The sequence below is a fragment of the Silurus meridionalis genome, chromosome 15 (assembly GCF_014805685.1).
Source record: "Silurus meridionalis isolate SWU-2019-XX chromosome 15, ASM1480568v1, whole genome shotgun sequence".
Lineage (NCBI taxonomy): Eukaryota > Metazoa > Chordata > Actinopteri > Siluriformes > Siluridae > Silurus > Silurus meridionalis.
In genome coordinates, this window is record NC_060898.1 from 21068416 (window position 1) to 21088238 (window position 19823).

At 38.9% G+C, this 19823-nt stretch overlaps 4 protein-coding genes across 4 annotated transcripts in view; 2 read left to right on the forward strand and 2 right to left on the reverse strand.

The window, feature by feature from the left end:
* The window catches only part of LOC124398219 (proteasome maturation protein), a 2738-nt gene extending 95 nt beyond the window's left edge, over positions 1 to 2643 (forward strand). Inside the window, exons 1-6 of the mRNA XM_046868304.1 lie at positions 1 to 8; positions 1461 to 1561; positions 1651 to 1711; positions 1907 to 2008; positions 2144 to 2237; positions 2442 to 2643. The exon at positions 1 to 8 is cut by the window's left edge and continues 95 nt beyond it. Coding sequence (XP_046724260.1) covers positions 6 to 8; positions 1461 to 1561; positions 1651 to 1711; positions 1907 to 2008; positions 2144 to 2237; positions 2442 to 2509 — 429 coding nt within the window. The 5' untranslated portion in view covers positions 1 to 5 and the 3' untranslated portion in view covers positions 2510 to 2643. The remainder of the gene's footprint in view (positions 9 to 1460; positions 1562 to 1650; positions 1712 to 1906; positions 2009 to 2143; positions 2238 to 2441) is intronic.
* ccdc82 (coiled-coil domain containing 82) lies at positions 2588 to 8255 on the reverse strand. Its single transcript, XM_046868297.1, has 7 exons — positions 6968 to 8255; positions 6201 to 6453; positions 6006 to 6098; positions 5545 to 5669; positions 4656 to 4826; positions 3375 to 3587; positions 2588 to 3064 (listed from the first exon to the last, which is right to left on the reverse strand). The coding sequence occupies exons 1-7, from the start codon at positions 7487 to 7489 to the stop codon at positions 2999 to 3001; spliced, it is 1443 nt and encodes a 480-aa protein (XP_046724253.1). The 5' UTR covers positions 7490 to 8255; the 3' UTR covers positions 2588 to 2998.
* Positions 8256 to 8732: 477 nt separating this feature from the next.
* Positions 8733 to 10694, reverse strand: LOC124398210 (sperm-associated antigen 16 protein). The gene has a single exon (XM_046868292.1). It carries the CDS (start codon positions 10690 to 10692, stop codon positions 8863 to 8865), a length of 1830 nt encoding a protein of 609 aa, XP_046724248.1. The 5' UTR covers positions 10693 to 10694; the 3' UTR covers positions 8733 to 8862.
* Positions 10695 to 14208: 3514 nt separating this feature from the next.
* Positions 14209 to 18186, forward strand: arxb (aristaless related homeobox b). The gene is made up of 5 exons (XM_046868299.1): positions 14209 to 14468; positions 15290 to 15761; positions 16361 to 16406; positions 17162 to 17457; positions 17554 to 18186. Exons 1-5 carry the CDS (start codon positions 14288 to 14290, stop codon positions 17792 to 17794), a joined length of 1236 nt encoding a protein of 411 aa, XP_046724255.1. The 5' UTR covers positions 14209 to 14287; the 3' UTR covers positions 17795 to 18186.
* The last annotated feature ends 1637 nt before the right edge of the window (positions 18187 to 19823 follow it).

Below are 19823 nucleotides of genomic sequence, written 5' to 3' on the forward strand. Positions count from 1 at the left end.
GAAAAATGGTAGAGTAGAGATTTGTGTTAATTTTTCACTCAACCGGCTTCGTTTTATATCTTTGGTTTTCTTTAATTTATTATTTATATTAATGAAATATTCTTATTTATATATTTTTTTTACTACTCAGCTTTATATTGAATCGTCGCGAGTGTAAATTGCTAGCCTTTTGGGACATGAGCTAGCGGACGGTAGAGCTAAGAGACATCATTTAAGGAATAGACCTGGCAACTTTTACATTATTAATGTTTTTATCGCCTAAAATATATATTTAGGATGTCGGTAATTTATTTGTAAAGGTGCTTATATAAGAAATATGTTTGAAAACCAGTTATGTTCATTTGTGATGCGTCATTGCCTGGCTTTCTGTTTCGGTCGCATTGATATGACGCTGAGGGATCTATTTAGCGTCATATCAATGCGACAATCATATTTGATTTAAATTCATTGTTTTTTAAAAAGCCAAAACCTCCACCACAATCCCAGGGGTACAAAAAAGAAACTAAAATAACATATACAATTGCAATAATATCCAAAAAGACGACTCATTGACAGTATTAGGGCTTTAGTGTTGCTGGTGGTTGTAAGAGGATCCAGGTAGGATTTAATTCCCAAACAAAACGCAGAGAGATAGGGCTTGGCACCATGAGATTTACACTTGTATAAGAAAAAAGTAGCGTGAAAAATAGTTTTATCAAACATTGTGTATTATTTTTTTGCCCTAAATTCCTGGTAAACAAATTGAACCTCTTTTTATGACAAAAAAAGAGAACATTTGTGCTTGATTTATATATATACATAAAGATCTATGCAAAAAGTTCTTCCAGAACAAAGCCGTATGTGCACATTCTCAGAAGAGATGAGATACGGATTCATCCTCAGCACGACAGAAGTAACATAAAGGATTGATGTCCAGAAATATCTTTAATTCGCATCTCGATGCGTAACCAACGATATATTAAAAAAATGATTGACACCTATTACGATGCAGTGTAATCTGATTTCGATTTGATTCAACACAATATGAGTAAACACAATTTAATATGGTACAGACATTTTTTTTCCTGTTGTTTTCAGGAAGATGCAGCTCTACCTCTGCCATGTTAATCTATGTCCAATGTCACTCTCAGGACATATCTTGGTTTCCGTAGTGTTGTGATACATTATATTCGCAATTCTGTTAAAAACTATGCATCACAATACAAAATCCAACTTGTATCTGATGCACACTTTTTAAAATCAATGCATCACAACAACTTTTATGCCGTTGCAAATCGATGAGTCGTAGCATTCTTGGCAGGATAGAAGAGATCAAGTATTTTATAAGGTACATCCTTGACCTTATTGGTAGTTAAATATCGAGAAGAGTCCCTTCCAGACAGTTTTTCCAGATATAAATGAATTACCATCAACACTACAGTATTTCAAACACAGCTAATGTATGTTGTTTGTTTTTACAGAACACTCGTGGTCTTCGCTCCCAGCTGAAAGACAGTGTCCCGGTGGCAGGGCTATGTCCACAGGCTGGATCTTTTGGTGTTCCTGATACCCTGCGCAGGGGGTAAACACTCCCAAAACTGCTGTTTATTACTTGGAATTAGATGCTGTATTCCTTCTAAATGTGTATTTAAAAATAAATTGTGATTTCAGGTTTTCCAGTGTCAAAAACGAGCTTCTGCCTTCACATCCACTAGAACTCTCAGAGAAAAATGTAAGCTTGGACAGTATAGTATAAATGCACAGCTTGTGAAAAAAAAAAAACACATTGGTGCATCAGTCTGGTATCTACATTCTTTTTTGCAATATACATATTGTGTGTCCTTAGAACAATGCTTACAGGAAATGAACAAATGATTACACTTTTTTCCCTGTGACTTACTGCCTGCTTTGTGGTCTGTCCCTGTAGTTCCAGCTCAACCAGGACAAAATGAACTTCTCCACGTTAAGGAACATCCAAGGACTTCATGCACCCCTGAAACTCCAGATGGAATACAGAGCAGCCAGACAGGTGAAAAGCGTTTTATCACTGCACTCAGACGCCACTGTTACATGACGGTTCTGCAGTTACACAAAATATAATATTCTCTAGCAGATAACTGATGCTAAAGTGCAACGTAACCTATAAAACCGACGTTTCTCACAGATTCAACGTTTGCCTTTTCTGCCGAGTTCCAACCTCGCACTGGATACACTCAGGGGTGCTGACGAGTCCATCGGATTTGAGGACATTCTCAGTGGTAAGGAGGGGGTATTAATTAGTGTTCAATCAATCAGCATTTTATATAATCAGATATTTGATTGCCTCATTGATTTTTAATCTTTTTAAGCAGTGCATCAATCCAAATTAGTTCATTGCTAGAAAACTTAGTTTTATTGCATTGTATGTGTGAATCTGAATTACTGTGTGTGTGTGTGTGTGTGTGTGTGTGTGTGTGTTTCAGATCCTGCACAGTGCGAGCTGATGGGCGAACCTCACATTATGACCGAGTACAAACTTGGAATTTTGTGAATTTGCCCCCAATATATCATGCTTAAAATTATTTTTTTTTAAGAAGCAGAAAAATCTGTTTAGTTCACTGAACATGTGGACCTTTTGTCTGTTTCTGTTTATTTCTGTTTATAATAAAAAGTTAGTGATTTAAACATTTGTCTGTATTTGTACAAAATTCAGCAGAAGGTTTGTATGAAATACCTCACGCCTACTGAAAACTAAAATTATACAAACTATTAACCCTCAAACTAGACATAAATCAATTTATAGCCTTTTTTTATTTCATTCAATACAAGCGTTATGAATATATTTTTTATATCAAACTCTCAAATTAAAAAGCTTAAAATAAAAAAATGATCCAAGTAAAAAAAGAAAATGCAAAAGGAAAATAATTAGACCTGATTATAAAATATTTTACACATTTATGTTGTTAAGTCTTGGCTTTTAAATGCCACCAACTATTTACAGAAATGTTTTGTTTAAAAAAAAAAAAAAAAAGTCCACTTCTCAGTCCAGCTTCTCCTCTTGGAAGAAGTCTGCTGCATTAAGGCGTTCCTGAAATTCATCAAATTGCTACAGAGGAAAAAAAAAACACTATAAATAGAATGCATCAATCTGTAGGCTTTCATTTGCATCACTGATACAATACAAAAACCTTATAAATTACACTATGGGCAAATGTTTGTGGACACCTGAGCGTAAGATTGTGCTTTTTTTCCTGTTTTAAAAACTCTTCTGGAAAGAGCTTATTCTAGATTTTTGAGTCTCCAATTTTGTAGTAACAGTTTAAAAAAAGAACCACATATGGCTGGGAAAGTCAGGTGTCCCAATACCTTTGTCCTTATAGTGTATTTCTAGAACTAAAGAACACACACACACACACCTCAGTAATCCAACCTTCCTCTGTCAACTTGGCAAACACTCGATTCACCGTGTCCTTCACCGGCTCATCTTCTTCTCCCTTCTGTGTCTGTGGCGCTGACTCTTTCTGGTCCTTCAGAGCAGTGCGGCAGCGCTCGAACAGGTGGTATTTAAAGTGCTTGAGCGCATGGTACACCTCGGTACGGCTGGCGCAGACTGAACCGACGAAGAACATCTGCAAATTGAGAGACTTCTTGTGACCTATTGTTCTCATAGCACTGCGATGCTGAGGCCTTTAAACCGACCGGTCATTTCGGATTATTCTGTAATGTTTATATCGATGTACTCCTATCTAATTTCTTGTTTTTATAGTAACACCTCATTCAGGTGAAAAGAGCCTGGAGAGAAGGAGAATGAAAGTCAGTAGGAGTAAGACAGAGTACATGTGTGTGAATGAGAGGGAGGGCAGTGGAGGGGTGCGGTTGCAGGGAGAAGAGGTGAAGAAGGTGGAGGAGTTCAGGTACCTGGTGTCAACAGTGCAAAGTAATGAAGAGTGTTAGAGAAGTGAAGAAAAGAGTGCAAGCAGGGTGGAGAAGAGTGACAGGAGTGATTTGTGATAGAAGAGTGTCTGTGAAAGGGAAAGTTTATAGGACTGTGGTAAGACCTGAGATGATGTATGTTTTAGAGACAGTGGTATTGAGTAAAAGACAGGAGGTGGAGCTGGAGGTAGCAGAGCTAAAGGTGTTGAGGTTTTTGTTTGGAGTGACAACGATGAACAGGATTAGAAACAAGTTAATAAGAGGGACAGTGCATGTTGGATGTTCTGGAGAAAAGGTGAGGAAGGCGATATTGAGATGGTTTGGACATGTGCAGAGGAGGGACATTGGGGTTTATCAGTAGGAGAATGCTGAGGATGGCGCCACCAGGAAGGAGGAGGTTTATAGATGTGGTGAAGGAAGACATGCAGGTAGTTGGTTTGAAAGAGGCAGATGTTTTTTCTGTCTTCCGATGACGTCTGGCTCTGCCCTCCACTCGTCCACCAGCTGCTGCCAATATATCTTATAGAGTGCGGTAGTGTAAACTGCTGTTTTGTAAATTATGTGCTGTATTTTGTTCAATTATAAATCAATTAATAAACTACACCATCCTGATCACTATTCTTTAAGGCTTATAGGTAGGCTAGGCCATGTCTCGACCTACAATATTTTTAGTTACAACGGGGTCATCGGTACACACCTCCATCGGGGACCAGCTGTTTGATTAAAATTAAATCAAACTTAAAATAGCTCGATGAGTGTGTCACCTGCGAGTCGTCAGGCATGAACTGGTCCTCTTGCAGCGTTTGGTTGTGATACAGCTGGCCGGACAGACGCACACAGAAGCGGCCACTGCGGTGGAGTTCGCACGCTTCACAGCCCTTAGTGCGGGTGTTCACCATACTAACTCGCACTTTGGGGTAACACTCGACCCGCTCCTTATAGAAAAAAGAAATCACAAAAATCTTGTCTATATTCACACATGACAATCAAATCCTAAACATGCACGAGACAACTTTTGCTTCATTTTGCACACATTTACGTTTGCGGACACCTAGTCATAAGTATGCTATGTGCACATTTAGTCTCAGTTTGCTCTTAGAACTCCCTCCACTCTTCTGGGAAGATGTTCCATTAGATTTTGGAGTGTGATTGTGGATATGTGTTTATCAGCCACAAGGGTGTTAGTAAAGTCAGGTACTGATGTAGGTTGGGTGAGGAGACCTGGGGTGCAGTCAGCGTTCACATTCATCCCTAAGATATTCAGTATGGATGAGATCAGAACTCTATTACAGGAGATCTTCCTCTCCAAACAATGTAAACCATACAATTGTGTGCCTCCAGCTTTGTAATAAGAGTTTGGAGAAGAGCCACATATAGCAGGAAAGGTCAGGTGTCCCAATTCTTTTGTCCATATAGTGTATGATGGAAGGTGTCATGGTTTTGCAAAAATTCTTTTCACTTGAGCTCAATTGCAGGCATGACCATGTCACAGAAGTGGAAATTAACGAAGTGCAAATACTTCGTTACTTAAGTTGATTTTTTTGGTATCAGTATTTTACTTTACTGTTTATTTTCCAGACAATTTAAAAAATTTCTACTTTCTACTTTTACATTTTATAGTGTACATGCACAACACGTTTCATTCATTCCTACTTTGTAGCGGTCTTTCCAGCGGCTCCTTTGCTTCAGATTTTCCAGCCTTGGGAGCACCAGGCGTTCATCGAAGTGCAGCAGTGACGTTTTCATCTCTTCGGCATAGCGTTTCGTCCGCTCGCCGTCTGCAGTGACACATATTCAAACCTGATAATTGCACAGTAAAGCAACCCAACATAGTTTTAATAAATACATTGTTTTCCCGTTTGTTCACATCTTAAGCTTGATACCAGAGCGACTTTTGTGAGTAAAACTTATTTAGGGCTCCACATGGAACGAGGAATGCGGCTGCAATGGGCTGATAGGGTTAGAATGATGACTATATGTGACCTTGAGCGCACACATGGTTGTATATTGCCTTATTTTTGCATCTGTTCCAAAGATCAAGAGAAAGTAAAATGATTGACAAGAAAGCGAGAGCAGGAAATAATACCATGGAAGCAATAAGAGGAAACCCTTACTGTAAAGCGACTTGAGGAAGGATGCATCCAGGGCATTGATCAACAAGGCTTTGACCACCAGCTGAAAGTGGGTTAACTGAGATCCGGTGATAACTACAATGATAACAAAAATTACTTGGTTAGATTTAAATATATATAACTATCAAAAGTACTAACAAACAACCAGACCCACATACAACTCAACAGAGCTCTTACATTGGCGTGGAAGGTGTGACCGGAAGCTCTTGTCCTCCGTTTCACCCTCTTCCTCCTCCTTTTCTCCCCCTTTCTGCTCTTCGTCCTCTACAATGAAGTCCTTCATGCTGTCACTGTCGGCCTCTTTTTCTTCCTCACTACTGTCTATTAAGCGAAGCGCATCCTTTTCGCTGGACTCTCCAGAATCTGAAGTCTCTTTCACTTCTTCTTTGTTTTCAGGCTCATCTTTGGCGTGTCCAACCTCCTCTGAACTCTGTGGAAGAACATTTTTTTAACTGCTTTTATATACAGTATATATAATGCACAAGATAACTCTCTGCAGTAGAGACTTACTACCTTCCATAATTTTAAGACCACCTCAAAACCAAAAGTGACACATTTCTCAGCACAGCATTGACACTGGGAGTCAATGTAGCAGCTTGAGGAACATCAGGTTGAGTAAAGATGGCAAATCATCTGAAATATTCCTTAGGAGGTATGAACTTTGAGGGGGAGATCCCATTTGTTTTGGATTGAAGATCCCTATCGATTTTTTTTTTACCAACTTGTTTGATCTTTGTTTTATTCTGGTGTGTTTGATCTTAGTGCTACTTTGAGTTCACTATGAGACAAATACTGTGAAAATACAGTTTAAATCAGATACTCTAAAACCTCAAGTCATATCGGATTAGGTTTTTAACATGGAATAGAAAAGTTTTGTTGTAAGGTATCGATACTTTTAGTCAAATTTCGACTTCTGATGGTTACTGATATACCTGGGTTCTTACCAAGGTTCTGCGCCTGCGCACAGGTGTCCCCGACTTTCTCTTTTTCAGCAGCTCCATCAGTTTCAGTTTTCTCGATTTCCTTTTGGCTGCAGCTTCTCTGGCCTCCGCTTCTCCTTCCTTCTCCTTCCCAGTTTCACCCTCGGAGTCGGAAAGCTTCAGTCGTTTCTTCCCCGACGCCTTCCGGACAGGCTCGGCTCCCACGTCGCTGTCTGAAGAAGACTGGCTCGTGCCGCTGTCATCCAGGACGCTCGCGCCGGCCGACCTCTTGCGTCGACGCCCCCTGCGCGACACTGCGCACTTTTCCTCCTCTTCCTCGTCGCCGCCGCGGGGGGACCCGGAGTCGCCGTCTGAGGCGCTCGAGCTCACGTCGTCCGACTCGCGGTACTCGCTCGTGGAGCCGTCGCTGCTCGTCGTGCCGCCGAACGACCCCTCGTCGCTGTCGTCGAGCATCCGCTCGAGCGCGCTCACGCGCGTCTTGCGGAGGTCGATGCGCGATGACAGGGCCGGGCGTTTCCTAAACATGGCCGCAGCGATCGGATCTGATCGGATCTCGTCTGCAAAACAAGTCAAAGACGTTTTACTACTACGACAACAAAAAATTCGCTACAACCGCAAAACTGCGCGCGATTTTTAGCGGGGGGGAGGGGCGTGTCTGTATGGGGGTTTGCAGTTCTCCAGTCAGCTGTTTGTTCACCGCAACAAGGGCGACACCTAGCGGTGTGGAGAACACTGTCTCCCTGCATCACAGTGAACATCAAAAATACAAGACTTGAATACATTTCCTGATCTGTTCCACCAAATAAATCCATATAATTTATATTTGTTGTTTTATTAGGGTTGTATTAACCATAATTAAATGGAAATGAAGGATAAAACTAGCACCAGGGCAGTGGTGGTTTAGGTGCAGAGATGGAAAGTAACAAATTGCATTTACTCACATTAGTGTTATTAAATAGTTTTTTTTGTGCTTTAAAAAGTTGCTTAAGTTTTATCAATGAGTGTTTCTAATAAGTGTTTGAATAGAAATCAATCAGTGTTTGACTCATTAATATCATTCTATTATTAGATCAGTGTGCTGAGAGTCACAGAGTCTTTAAGCAATGATTCTTGTGACAAAAATGATAATAGGAACATTATAGCCATAATAAATTATAGTATTTTGGATCCTTAAGTACATTTTGAAGGCAAATACTTTAGCACTTTTACTCCCATCTGGAGACGTACCACTGCCAATTGGATCCCACTCCATGTGGAGTTTTGACATTTCACCTCCTTGAGTGTTTGAAGGCTCTGACATGGTTCCTCTCAAGGTTTCTTCCTCATAACATCTAAGGAAGTTTTTCCTTGCCACAGTCACCATGGCTGCTCTTTAGGGATAAATACACACCATTCACTTTAACTGTTGATTTCTGTAAAACTGCTTTGAGACAATGTCTGTTGTGAAAAGCGCTATAGAAATAAACTTGACTTGACTTTTACTGGAGTAATATTTTACCTTGTGTATCTGTACATTTACTCAGCTACATGGTTTGTGTACTTCATCCACCACTGCTATATGTGGTATGTGATTCTCTGCGAGCAAACTCAGAAGTAATTTATAATACCAATATGGGCCAAATCATGTAGTATATTTCCTGATCGTTTTAGTTCCAGGTTTTAAACAAAATGTTTTTGTAATGAATTGCATGAATAATAGAGTCACATGAATAATAAATGATTGACCAGACACCATTCACCCAATATATACAAAACGAAGATACTACAATTCCTATTTCTATCAATTTATTGATCTCTCATCAACAGAAATGTCACTCATCGTGTTACGCAAATACATTTTATAGACCATTTCATGTCATACATAATTGATCAACCTACTTCAACAATCACTGCAAATATTATGACCAGATGAAAATGTCTCCATCATGTCCAGCAGAGAAAAGGTGTTCTCCTTTATGGTCAAAAACCACACTCTGAACAGCATCATTATGACCTAAAAGGCTGGACACGTTTAAAGACGCCACTTCCACCAGCTTCACGTCATGGTTGTTACTTGCGACCGCTAGCACGTGCCCATTTGGACTAAAAGCCACTTGGTTGCTAGGGTGTGGTCCGGTATCCACAGTCGCCATGTCCAGTATGGACCGTACATCCCATAATTTTACGATGCCATAGGAATCGCAGGAAGCAATCGTGTCTCCCATGGCGTTAATGGTCGCACTGTTGCATGAGTATCTGTGCCCGTAGAACGTTTGAGCACAGAGTCCGGTACGGGCGTCCCACAGTGAGATGGTTTTATCAGCAGAGCAGGTGAGGAGAATGTTAGAGAATGGAACAAAGCAAATACTGTTCACCGAGTCCATGTGGCCCCGCAGGGTGTAGCGACAGCGCCCGCTGAACAGATCCCAAACTTTTCCCGTGGTATCCATAGAGCAGGAGGCTACAAAGTCTCCGCAGGAGTGAAAGGAACATCCCCAGTTGGCGTGTGTGTGGCCTTCAAGAGTCAGCACGCAGCAGGATTTCGCAAAGTCCCAGATCTTTACTGTAGTGTCTCCACTGGTGGTGGCCAAAAATTGTCCACTGGGGTGAAAGTTGCAAGAAGACAGCCAGTCAGTATGACCTTCTCCAGTCATGATCATCTCCCCTTCTGGCATTCCCCAAAGCCTCCAGAGGTGATCATCACTTGCAGAAGCTACAAGCATTTTGCGTGGATGGAGAGCAAGAGAGCTCACAGACATTGTATGAGCTTTGGTGGACCTGAGCAAGGAGAAACTGGATGTTTTGTCGCTTTGAGCAGATAGAGCTTTAATTTGGGGCAGGAAGGGATTTATACGTGTGTTGGCTGGAAACTCTGAATCTTTCAAATGTTTGGTAGTCGTGCTCTTGGTTGGTTCTTTGGCAGGGTCACAGGTTCCCACCTCATTCGCTGATACCTTGGTACCTTGCTCGGGACCATGTCCTCGGTGAAATTCATTTTTTATCGGCGCCCTGCGGGTTCCTGTGGAGGAGTGCGTGTTACACACGTTGCCTTCTTGCTTTTGAACTCGACTGGAGACTTTGTCTTTCTCAATGGTGACCAGCATCTTTTGCCTCAGAGCTGTCTGGAACTTCTCATTGAGTTGTTTCAGAGCAGGTCCGTAGGATTCGTAGTGCTTTTTCAGCTTTCGCATTTCCTCAGTCAGTCTGTCTTTCTCTTGCACGACACGCTTGTGGTGCAGCCGGTGGAAGTCTCGTTCTTTCTGAAGCTTTACAATAGTCTCTGCGGCTTGGGAGGCTGCCTGCTTGTAGCTATCTCGCTCTCTCTGGACATTTTTCAGCCCATTATCCAAGAGCTGGTTGTGTATATAGATATCAGGAACGTCTGGAAATCCTTCCTTGTTAATTTTTCCTTTCTGTAGCATCTCAAACCATTCTGTTTGGAAGCAATTTAATGTTCGGGTCATTCCCATTTTCATGAGGAAGTTGCGAATAAAATCATCCACAACTTCAGGAATGGGGCTTAGTAAGTCTTGAGATGAGGAAGGTATCAGGTCTGGAACAATCTCAGAGACTGTAGTGCGGTTATGTAGAACTTCAGCTGTAAATTCCAGATCTTCCTCTTCAGCCACACTCTCTTCCTCGACACTAATCTCTTCATACTCAAATCCATCTTCAGATTCACCTGGAATGGATACTTTTTCTAAATAATATGGACCGTCCACCGATTCAGTGTCACACACCGCCGCCATTGGTTCACTTTGAACGCACTTTGTTTACTGTTACCATGGAAACTCGCTCGGAGACCTCGCTATTGCCGTAACAACACATCAACACATTATTGACGTAATTTAAACAAAACGTTTTCCACGATTGAAGTTTAATTCTCGTCGTTATATGTAACTAAAACGTGTACTGGTTAATAATATGGTGGTCACGATAGTATATTGTGGTATTCAATGGTTAATCAGGTCGAGGTTAAAACCTTGAGCGCGTATATACTGTGCTTTACGGTAAATGTATTACACGCTTCTTGGGGAGCTCTTTTTTAGTTAAAAAATTAAACCAAATCAAATCTATTTTTTAAAATAAATTAATATATTTTTTCCCTGGAAATAAACAATATAATGGACCCTACTCTCCCTAACTGTCCAGTATTGCCCATCTGTCTATTCTAAGTGAAATATTACTTTATAAGAAAATATTTTACTCCGACAATTCTGACAAAAAAATAAATAATCAAAGAAAAATAAAAGACATGCACTAAAGACGACGGAAAGTCGATTAAAATGCAATTTTAGAGTTTTGCAAGTTTTTAGAAAATTGGATCCAGCTTTGGATCTATCTATCTATCTATCTATCTATCTATCTATCTATCTATCTATCTATCTATCTATCTATCTATCTATCTATCTATCTATCTATCTATCTATCCATCCATCCATCCATCCATCCACCCATCCATCCATCCATCCATCCATCATCTATCTATCTATCCATCGATCCATCGATCTATCTATCTATCTATCTATCTATCTATCTATCTATCTATCTATCTATCTATCTATCTATCTATCTATCTATCTATCTATCCAGCCATCGATCCATCCATCCATCCATCCATCCATCCATCCATCCATCGATCCATTGATCTATCTATCTATCTATCTATCTATCTATCTATCTATCTATCTATCTATCTATCTATCTATCTATCTATCTATCTATCTATCTATCTATCTATCTATCTATCTATCTATCTATCTATCTCATTTCTTCACACTGCACTGAACAATCGCAATAGAATAAAATGAAATAAAATAAAGATAAAAAAAAACAACCAGAAAAAAACAGACAATGAAATGGACACTATTGTACAATTATACAGTATCGTCTAATTTGTAAATATTTTACTATATTTTATATTTTGTTCTGACAAAAATATAAATAAATAAAAATGATAAAATAAAGAAATGCACTAAGTTGATTTAAAAAGGCAATTTTCCAAATGAGTTGTTTGAAAATGGATAAATATTTGGATAAAACTCTTTCATTATCTTCCACATATCTATATACTATACTATCACATGTATATACACTGTGTATAATCTTTTACAGTTGTACAAACAATGTACATATTTTATATTTTACATGTATATATCTAATTCCTCTACATATCTTGAGCCTTACACACATCTTGGTCTAATCCAATTTATATATCTTTATTTACACTGCCCAGAACTTTTTATTTATTATCTATACATATTTACATACTTATCTGCTCCTGTTAATTTTGCACAATGCTCCTATATGCATTTCTGCTTAATACTAAACTGCATTTGTGTATTTCCTGTGCAATATATATTATTATAATGATATATTTCTTCATTATATTGGAGGAAGGAGGCATACCTTAATTTAACCAAAAGGGGGCGCTCACACACAACCGTCTTCAGTCTCGTCTTACTATTCAGCACATCTCCATTGAATATATAATTCTAAAGATTTGATATTGATAGAAAAATGATAAAAAAATAAAATGTGCTTGTCACTATAAGACCATCACATGCATCTGGAGTACAAAATATTTCTCTGTAGATTTCTGACTGTTGATTTCTGTAAAGCTGCTTTGAGACAGTGTCTGTTGTGAAAAGCGCTATAGAAATAAACTTGACTTGACTTGACTTGTATTTGTTTTGTGCTACTGTAAGAGTGTTTTTCTCAGTATATTTACAATAATAAAAAAGGCACATCACATCACAGGAATACCCCACTGTGTATGTGGGGTGCAAGTGCAAATTATAAGCAGTATGAGCACAAAAATATTGATAGTGTAAAAACCTATTAGAATATGTCTGTGTTCCTCTGCATCACCATCACTGACTCTTTCACAAGTATCTTTCCCTTCTCTGCTTCCTCTTTTTCCTTTTTCTGGTTTCCAGATTTGCATCTTGCAGAATGTGCATTGTGTGTGTGTGTGTGTGTGTGTGTGTGTGTGTGTGTGTGTGTGTGTGTGTGTGTGCATGTTTTTCTAAGACATTGTAGATTGTGTTAGATGGCAGACACTGGCAAATATTTTGCTATAGACAGAATAAATAAATGCATATACAGCAGAAAAAAAGGAATCAACAATAACAAATAAAATGTGCTACACATAAACATGTTGATGTTGCATAATTGTATATAACAAAATAAAAATGAAAAATGCATCATCATCATCATCATCATCATCATCATCATCATCATAATATATCAACATATACATACCTATTATATGCCTGTATCTCCATTATGCATACACACACACACACACACACACACACACACACACACACACACACACACACACACAGGAGCAATGACCCCGATCACACCTCTAGGTTAGGTAGGAGTGCTGCATCAGATGGCCTGGCGTTCACAACCACTCAGTCTAAATCCGGTTGAGAAGGTTTGGGATGAGTTGAACTGGAGAGTGAAGAAAAGGCAGCCAACAAGCACTCAACACCTCTGGAAACTGCTAAAGATTGTTGGAAAAACATTCTGGGTGACTACCTCATGAGGCTGTCATCAGTGGTCATCAGTGCAGAAGATTAAAAATATAAAATGTATTCTGGTTTATTTAAATATAAATATAAAGTATACACACTTGTTCTTTTATAGGTTGGATGTCTTCAGTATCAATCAGTATTAATGCACAATGTTGAAAATAAATAATAATAAAAATAATACTAATTATAATTATATATATATATATATATATATATATATATATATATATATATATATATATATATATATATATATCAGTTTGGATGATTCAGTTAGTTGTCAAACTATTGTAACACAGTGTTGTTGGCATAGTCAATAGAGAGAGAGAGAGAGAGAGAGAGAGAGAGAGAGAGAGAGAGAGAGAGAGAGAGAGAGAGAGAGAGAAAGAGAAAGACAGAGAGAGAGAGAAAGACAGAGAGAGAGAGAGAGAGAGAGAGAGAGAGAGAGAGAGAGAGAGAAAGAGAGAGAGAGACGCAGACACCGCTGTCTATTATCATCATGAATGTGATGATTGAAATCGAGCTCTCGGCTTTGAGTTTTTCTCTCGGTGGCCAATCAGAAGAAGAGCAGCGGGAAGCTGAAACATCACAAGCCTACAAATGTGAGCCAATGCACTAGTGTGGAGAGACAGAGAGGTAGAGACAGAGAGAAAGATAGATAGATAGAGAAAGAGAGCGTGCGATAAAGATAGATAGTGTGTGTGCGTGTGTGTGTGTGTGTGTGTGTGTGTGTGAGAGAGAGAGAGAGAGAGAGAGAGAGAGATAGAGAGAGAGACCAGACACCCGGAACATCTCGTCCATGAGAGGTAGAGACATGAGCGCCCAGGCTGAAGAGGGTCTCCGAGTCTGCTGCAAGGGCAAGTCTCCTACTTTATTCTCTTCATACTGTATTGAAAGCATCCTGGGCAGAAGTCCTCTGAAAGTCAGGCTCCTCGGGATGCAAAGTCTCACAGCGGCTCTCCGGACAGAGGAACCTCAAGGTGTGTAGCATTTCATTAGATCTAATGGAACTGTAAATGCTTTACTATGGAGGTGACTTCTGCTCCACAAGTTGCCTGTCTCATCCCTACAAACCGCATCATTGCAAATGGATGAAATTAGACAAACAACAGTCACCATTTCTTGTTCTTTAAATTGTTTACATTGTAAAGATTATTTTCATTGATCTATCTAGAGCTCCGGATTTGGGGACCGTCGTAAAAAATACCCAAATTTATAAAAGCGTAAAATACTTCAAACTTTTCAAAGTAGTGCATCATCACACACTTATCTTCATCATATCTCCACCATGCTTTAGTATTATGTGTTGTATAGGTAGTATATCTTTTCAAATAAACAATACATGATCTTATTAAGTTTTGTTTGTTGTGTTGAACAATTATACATTAATTTACATTCATTTTATATATTAATTCCTGGTGGTGGATCCAGAGAAAATCAAGGGAACTCAGGGGTGTGAAGCAGAAATACATTCTGTAGGCCTTTCGAAAGAAATATATATTTTTAAGTCATAAAAACAAATTTTAAACACAGAGAAACATCCATATGTTTTATTAGACATATCTGATTTTGGCAAGAAATATAATAGAGACTATGCATGCTCGTGTTTTGTGGTTTCCTCTGTGGTCATCAGTTTTCAAGTGTCCAAAAATTGCTGACTAGGGTGAATTCTTTTGCCTTTTTGCCCAGGATTTGGAATTTTGGACATTTGGACATTTTCCATAAATGTTCACAGATATTGATCTGACTTTTTTTAATTTGTGAAAAATATGGTTTTAACATCTCCACCATCTATACCCAGCTGGTTCAAATGCGCCTCCTGATACGACCCTGCACATAAAACCCGACCTGCGGCGCTCCATCAGTCCGACCCGACACGACGAACCAAGAGTCGGGAGCGCACAAGGAGACGAGCTGGAAAGCGCTCAAGAACACGATCTGGAGCTCAAAGCTGGTCTGAACTCCTGCTACCCGGGACATGCACACATCAGCTCCCTAAGGAGCAGCTCTGATCAGGACAAAGCGGAGGCTGAGAAGAGCAGAGCGCATGCGGACACGCGTCTCTCCATGGGACCTGATGACGCACATCTGAGAGAGAAAACCACAAGTATGAAGGACTCCGACGACGGGGTGTACGTGTCACCCAGCAGTGATGCTGAAGACGGGACACTGAGACGTAAACAGAGGAGATACAGGACCACGTTCACAAGTTACCAGCTGGATGAACTGGAAAGGGCTTTCCAAAAGACGCATTACCCAGACGTGTTCACCAGGTACAGCACACACACCGAAAAAACGCGTCTAATCTCATGCAATCATAATCTCATGCAATGTTCATTTTTTTGTCTTAAGCAACCATATTTCTTTAAAATACAAATTAATAAAAAAAATTTTACTTCTGAAAAGCCACGAAATCCGTAGTTTTGCTCCTGAAGTTTATCCGAACAGATATAAATAGAGAATATATATAAAACACTTAATTATTTTTTTTCTTATAAAGATGAATAAAATATTTTACAATGTATATATGCTTAATAATTATAAGCCTTGAATGAATATATTTGTACGATACAATAAATATTTGTGTAGCTCTTCCTCTTATTTTTACAGATCTGTGAGCAGTAAATAATTGTAATAAACAGTTATAAATTTTGGCCAAATATAGCATTGTTTATGTTATTATTCAATGTGGAAATGTTTAATTAATAACGTATACTTAAGTCAGATCTAAAACGTGAATGGGGGCAAATTTTGATATAATGCTATAATGATATAATGCATGAAAGTAAAACAAGAAAAAAGCAATCGAAAATGATTGAGTTCATTTTGTCATTGTGGTTAATAATGAACGCATTTTTTTTTTCCTTTTTAGGGAAGAATTAGCTATGAGGCTCGACCTGACAGAAGCGCGCGTGCAAGTAAGTACATTCTTTTGTAGGTTCATTATTTTTTTAGTGATATTTTGTAAATATTAAGAAATGAAAAATTTCATATTAAAGGATTAGTAAGAAACAGCAAAACCATTCAACAATAAAAAAATGGGTGCATGTTTCCAATTTTTTTTTCTTTGGTTGACTTTTGCAGTTTATTTTATATTCAGGATAATTTTATGTGATTAAGTGCAATTGTATTATTGTTTTTTAAACACATTTTATATTAATATTTAGAGGGAATATCTGAAAACATGGTTATAAATATAGAAATTACAAAAGTAATTTTACTGGCCAAAGTTTCATTAGTGGGTTCTTAGTGAAGCATTATAAATTTTGCTCTTTTTTAGTCTTTCTGCTTTTATTATTTGTACTTTTGATGTAATGTTTGTGTTACCTATGCTATATTTTATTTACAAAACTATAATTTAAAGTAATATAATTGATAGTGTTCACAAACACCACAGCACACACTAAACTTTTTTTTTCCTTTTCTGTTTTTAAAAAACACACAAATTTTGTTTTTAAAATAGATAAAAAATTAACCTGGCTTTATCATGTGCTCGCTCTTAGAGCATATATATTTTTCTGATTTATGAGTTGCCAAATCTGCATAAAACAATCCTTTAACGGTAATAACATTTCTTGTGTTACAAAGTTTTGTTACATTTTCAAACTACGGTTTGCTAAATAATAGATTAATAATTTTTAAAAAATTATAATTTATAACTTGTTTTCCTTAGGTTTGGTTCCAAAACCGGCGTGCAAAATGGAGGAAAAGAGAGAAGGCCGGGGTTCAGCCTCATCGTCTAGGCCTTACATTTCCAGGACCCATCACTGCAGCACAGCCTCTATGCCATTATCTGGGTGGTGGTGCATTCAGCCCCAATCTGCACCCAGGCATCGAGTCAGCGTGGCCAGTCTCTCTCCATGGGTTTACCCAACCCATGGCAAACCCTGCACCCCCAAACCGAATCTGTTCTCTGCTAGGAGCAGCAATGCTCAGACACCCTGCCTTTATCAGCCCGTCCTTTGGAAGGTAAGAATTAAATAATTTGTGTTGTGTTATAAAAATTACTGTTTTATAGTCTAATCTATTTGGGTTGTTTTTTTAACCATTTCAAAATGTTCACAGATTCTTCACTCCTCTGGGACTCCAAAGACTACCTGTTCCCACCACGGAGAACCCAATTCTACCTCCCCTTCACATTCCCGATCCTCCTTGCTCATCTCCATCCGCTCTGTGTTCCTCATCCTCACCAGTGGATCGGCGTGCTTCCAGCATCGCGGCTCTGCGCCTCAAAGCCAAGGAGCACTCGGCTCACATCGGCCAGCTCAGTGTCCTCACGGGTGCTAAAGCTGAAAAAGAGGCCTAACGCCTCGTTTCCTACAGTACTTGCAAGACATGAGACCAAAGCTAAAGTGCACTACAGCATGAAGAATCCCTTTAGGATCCTTGAAACCTCACGAGAAACCAAACTGTATTTGAAACGGAAAAACTGTAGCTTTTTGATGGCTTCAATTCAAGGAAGCAATGCCAAAGGGACTGTTCAGCAGCCAGCGTTCTGTATAGTCCACAACCGATTCAGATGTATTGTATTGATAGACAGAATATATGTGGGGAAAAGAAAAGCTTTAAGGAGCAGTTTTCTTGTGTTAGTAAATAAAACATTTTTTTTATAATGTGCTTTTTTTTTTTTTTTTTTTTTAATGTGAGACTTAGTTCAGGGAAAAACAAACCTGCACTTCACTATTTAACTGCTGAATGAGCCAGGATTATGTGAAGATACTGAAAATAAAGCTGTGAAATCAAGTGTTGATGCTGTCCTACAGTTTATGGTGATGAAAACAGATAAAAGAAGATGACAGATGTGCCACACGGTTGTTTCTATTTAAATTACACCTAACTGGGCGATCAGAAAAATTCTGAAACATCTGTATGGTGTACAAAAAATCGTAATCTGCAGGTCAAAACCTTTTAAAGCGTGCATGATGTGATTTATATTGCATGCTGAAATGGCAGAATTTCAAACCTCAGCACATTCGGTGACATCCGTGTAGTCGAAATTTGCTTCGGCACCATTCACACACATTAAGAAGCTTATTTTGTTCTCCGCTGTTGCTTTGTCCCTTTTGAAAAGGTGCCTATCGGAATGAATGGCCCTGCGCTTGTAAGCCCGGACTTCTTCCAAACCGACGTAATTCTTCCACACTTAAGTCATCATCCAATTAGTTTGGTGTATAAAGTGATTTGTCATCTCATAGATTTCAGTTCGGGGGACAAGAGAAGCGTTTTGTCACTGAAGCGGATTTCTATCACTAACTACCTTCTTTTGCGGCCTGCCGTTCTACAATGCAATGAATAACAGGAACTGGTAAATACTAATTCCCTATGAAAAGAGGTCTTACAAAACCCCTTTGTTCCACACACTATTCAGGGTAGGGCTCATGAAAAGGTGCAGGGATTAACATAATCAAATGAATCTAACTAATCTATCTGGGTGATCAACTCAAAGCTCTCTGGAAAAATGGACATGTTCAGCGGCAGGATATTGCGGCTGAGAAACGAGCTGATGAGTTATGGCGGGGAGTGAAGGTATTACGGATCAGCGCAGGTGTCTCGGTGGTTAAGGCTCTGAACACAATGGTACACAATGAGCACAATAGAGTATAAAGGCTTAAAGAGCAGAGTTGTGGGGATGTTTCAATGATCCGGGCAATGCGAAGGTAGAAGATATCACACTTTTAGACGTTTTTTTGGTCTGATTTGTGGTGGAAACTCAGACTGTAAAGAATATGGAAGAGGATCTTTGGAGTTAAGATACTTGATTTGTGGAGGATATCTGAAATGTCTTAGGCCAGAGAACCAGGACCCACTGGCCAAATTTGGCTCATGGTGACCTTTGATTTGGCCCATCATTCCATATATAGTAAACTTTTGAAAAATTAGCACCGTCTTCTAACTGTATTTATAGGATAGCTTCTTATTGTATTATAAGTGTTATTAAACTAGAACTGCATTAGTTAAGCAGATTAGAGAGTCATGTTTTCTATTTAAGTATTTTACTGAATTTAAAGAAGATAGCGAAGACATCTAAAAAGTATTCAAAAAAGAAAAAAACTACATTAAGCAAAACCAGAATTATTTTACCAAGGACAAGGACCAAGGAAAAGGAAGACAAAACATAACTGTAGGACATTAAGCTTTTATATACATTATGTATGCACTGTATACCAGAGTTAAGTAAAGGAGCCTGGTAAACAACTTTACTGTTAAGTAAAGACCTGTTGTATGCTAACATGCCACAATGCTTCTATAAAACACGGTTTCTGTCTCTGAGCTGCTGAACCGACTCGTTTGAACTCTTCCGCTGTCAATCCCTGCATCCTTTAGTTCTCTTCCTT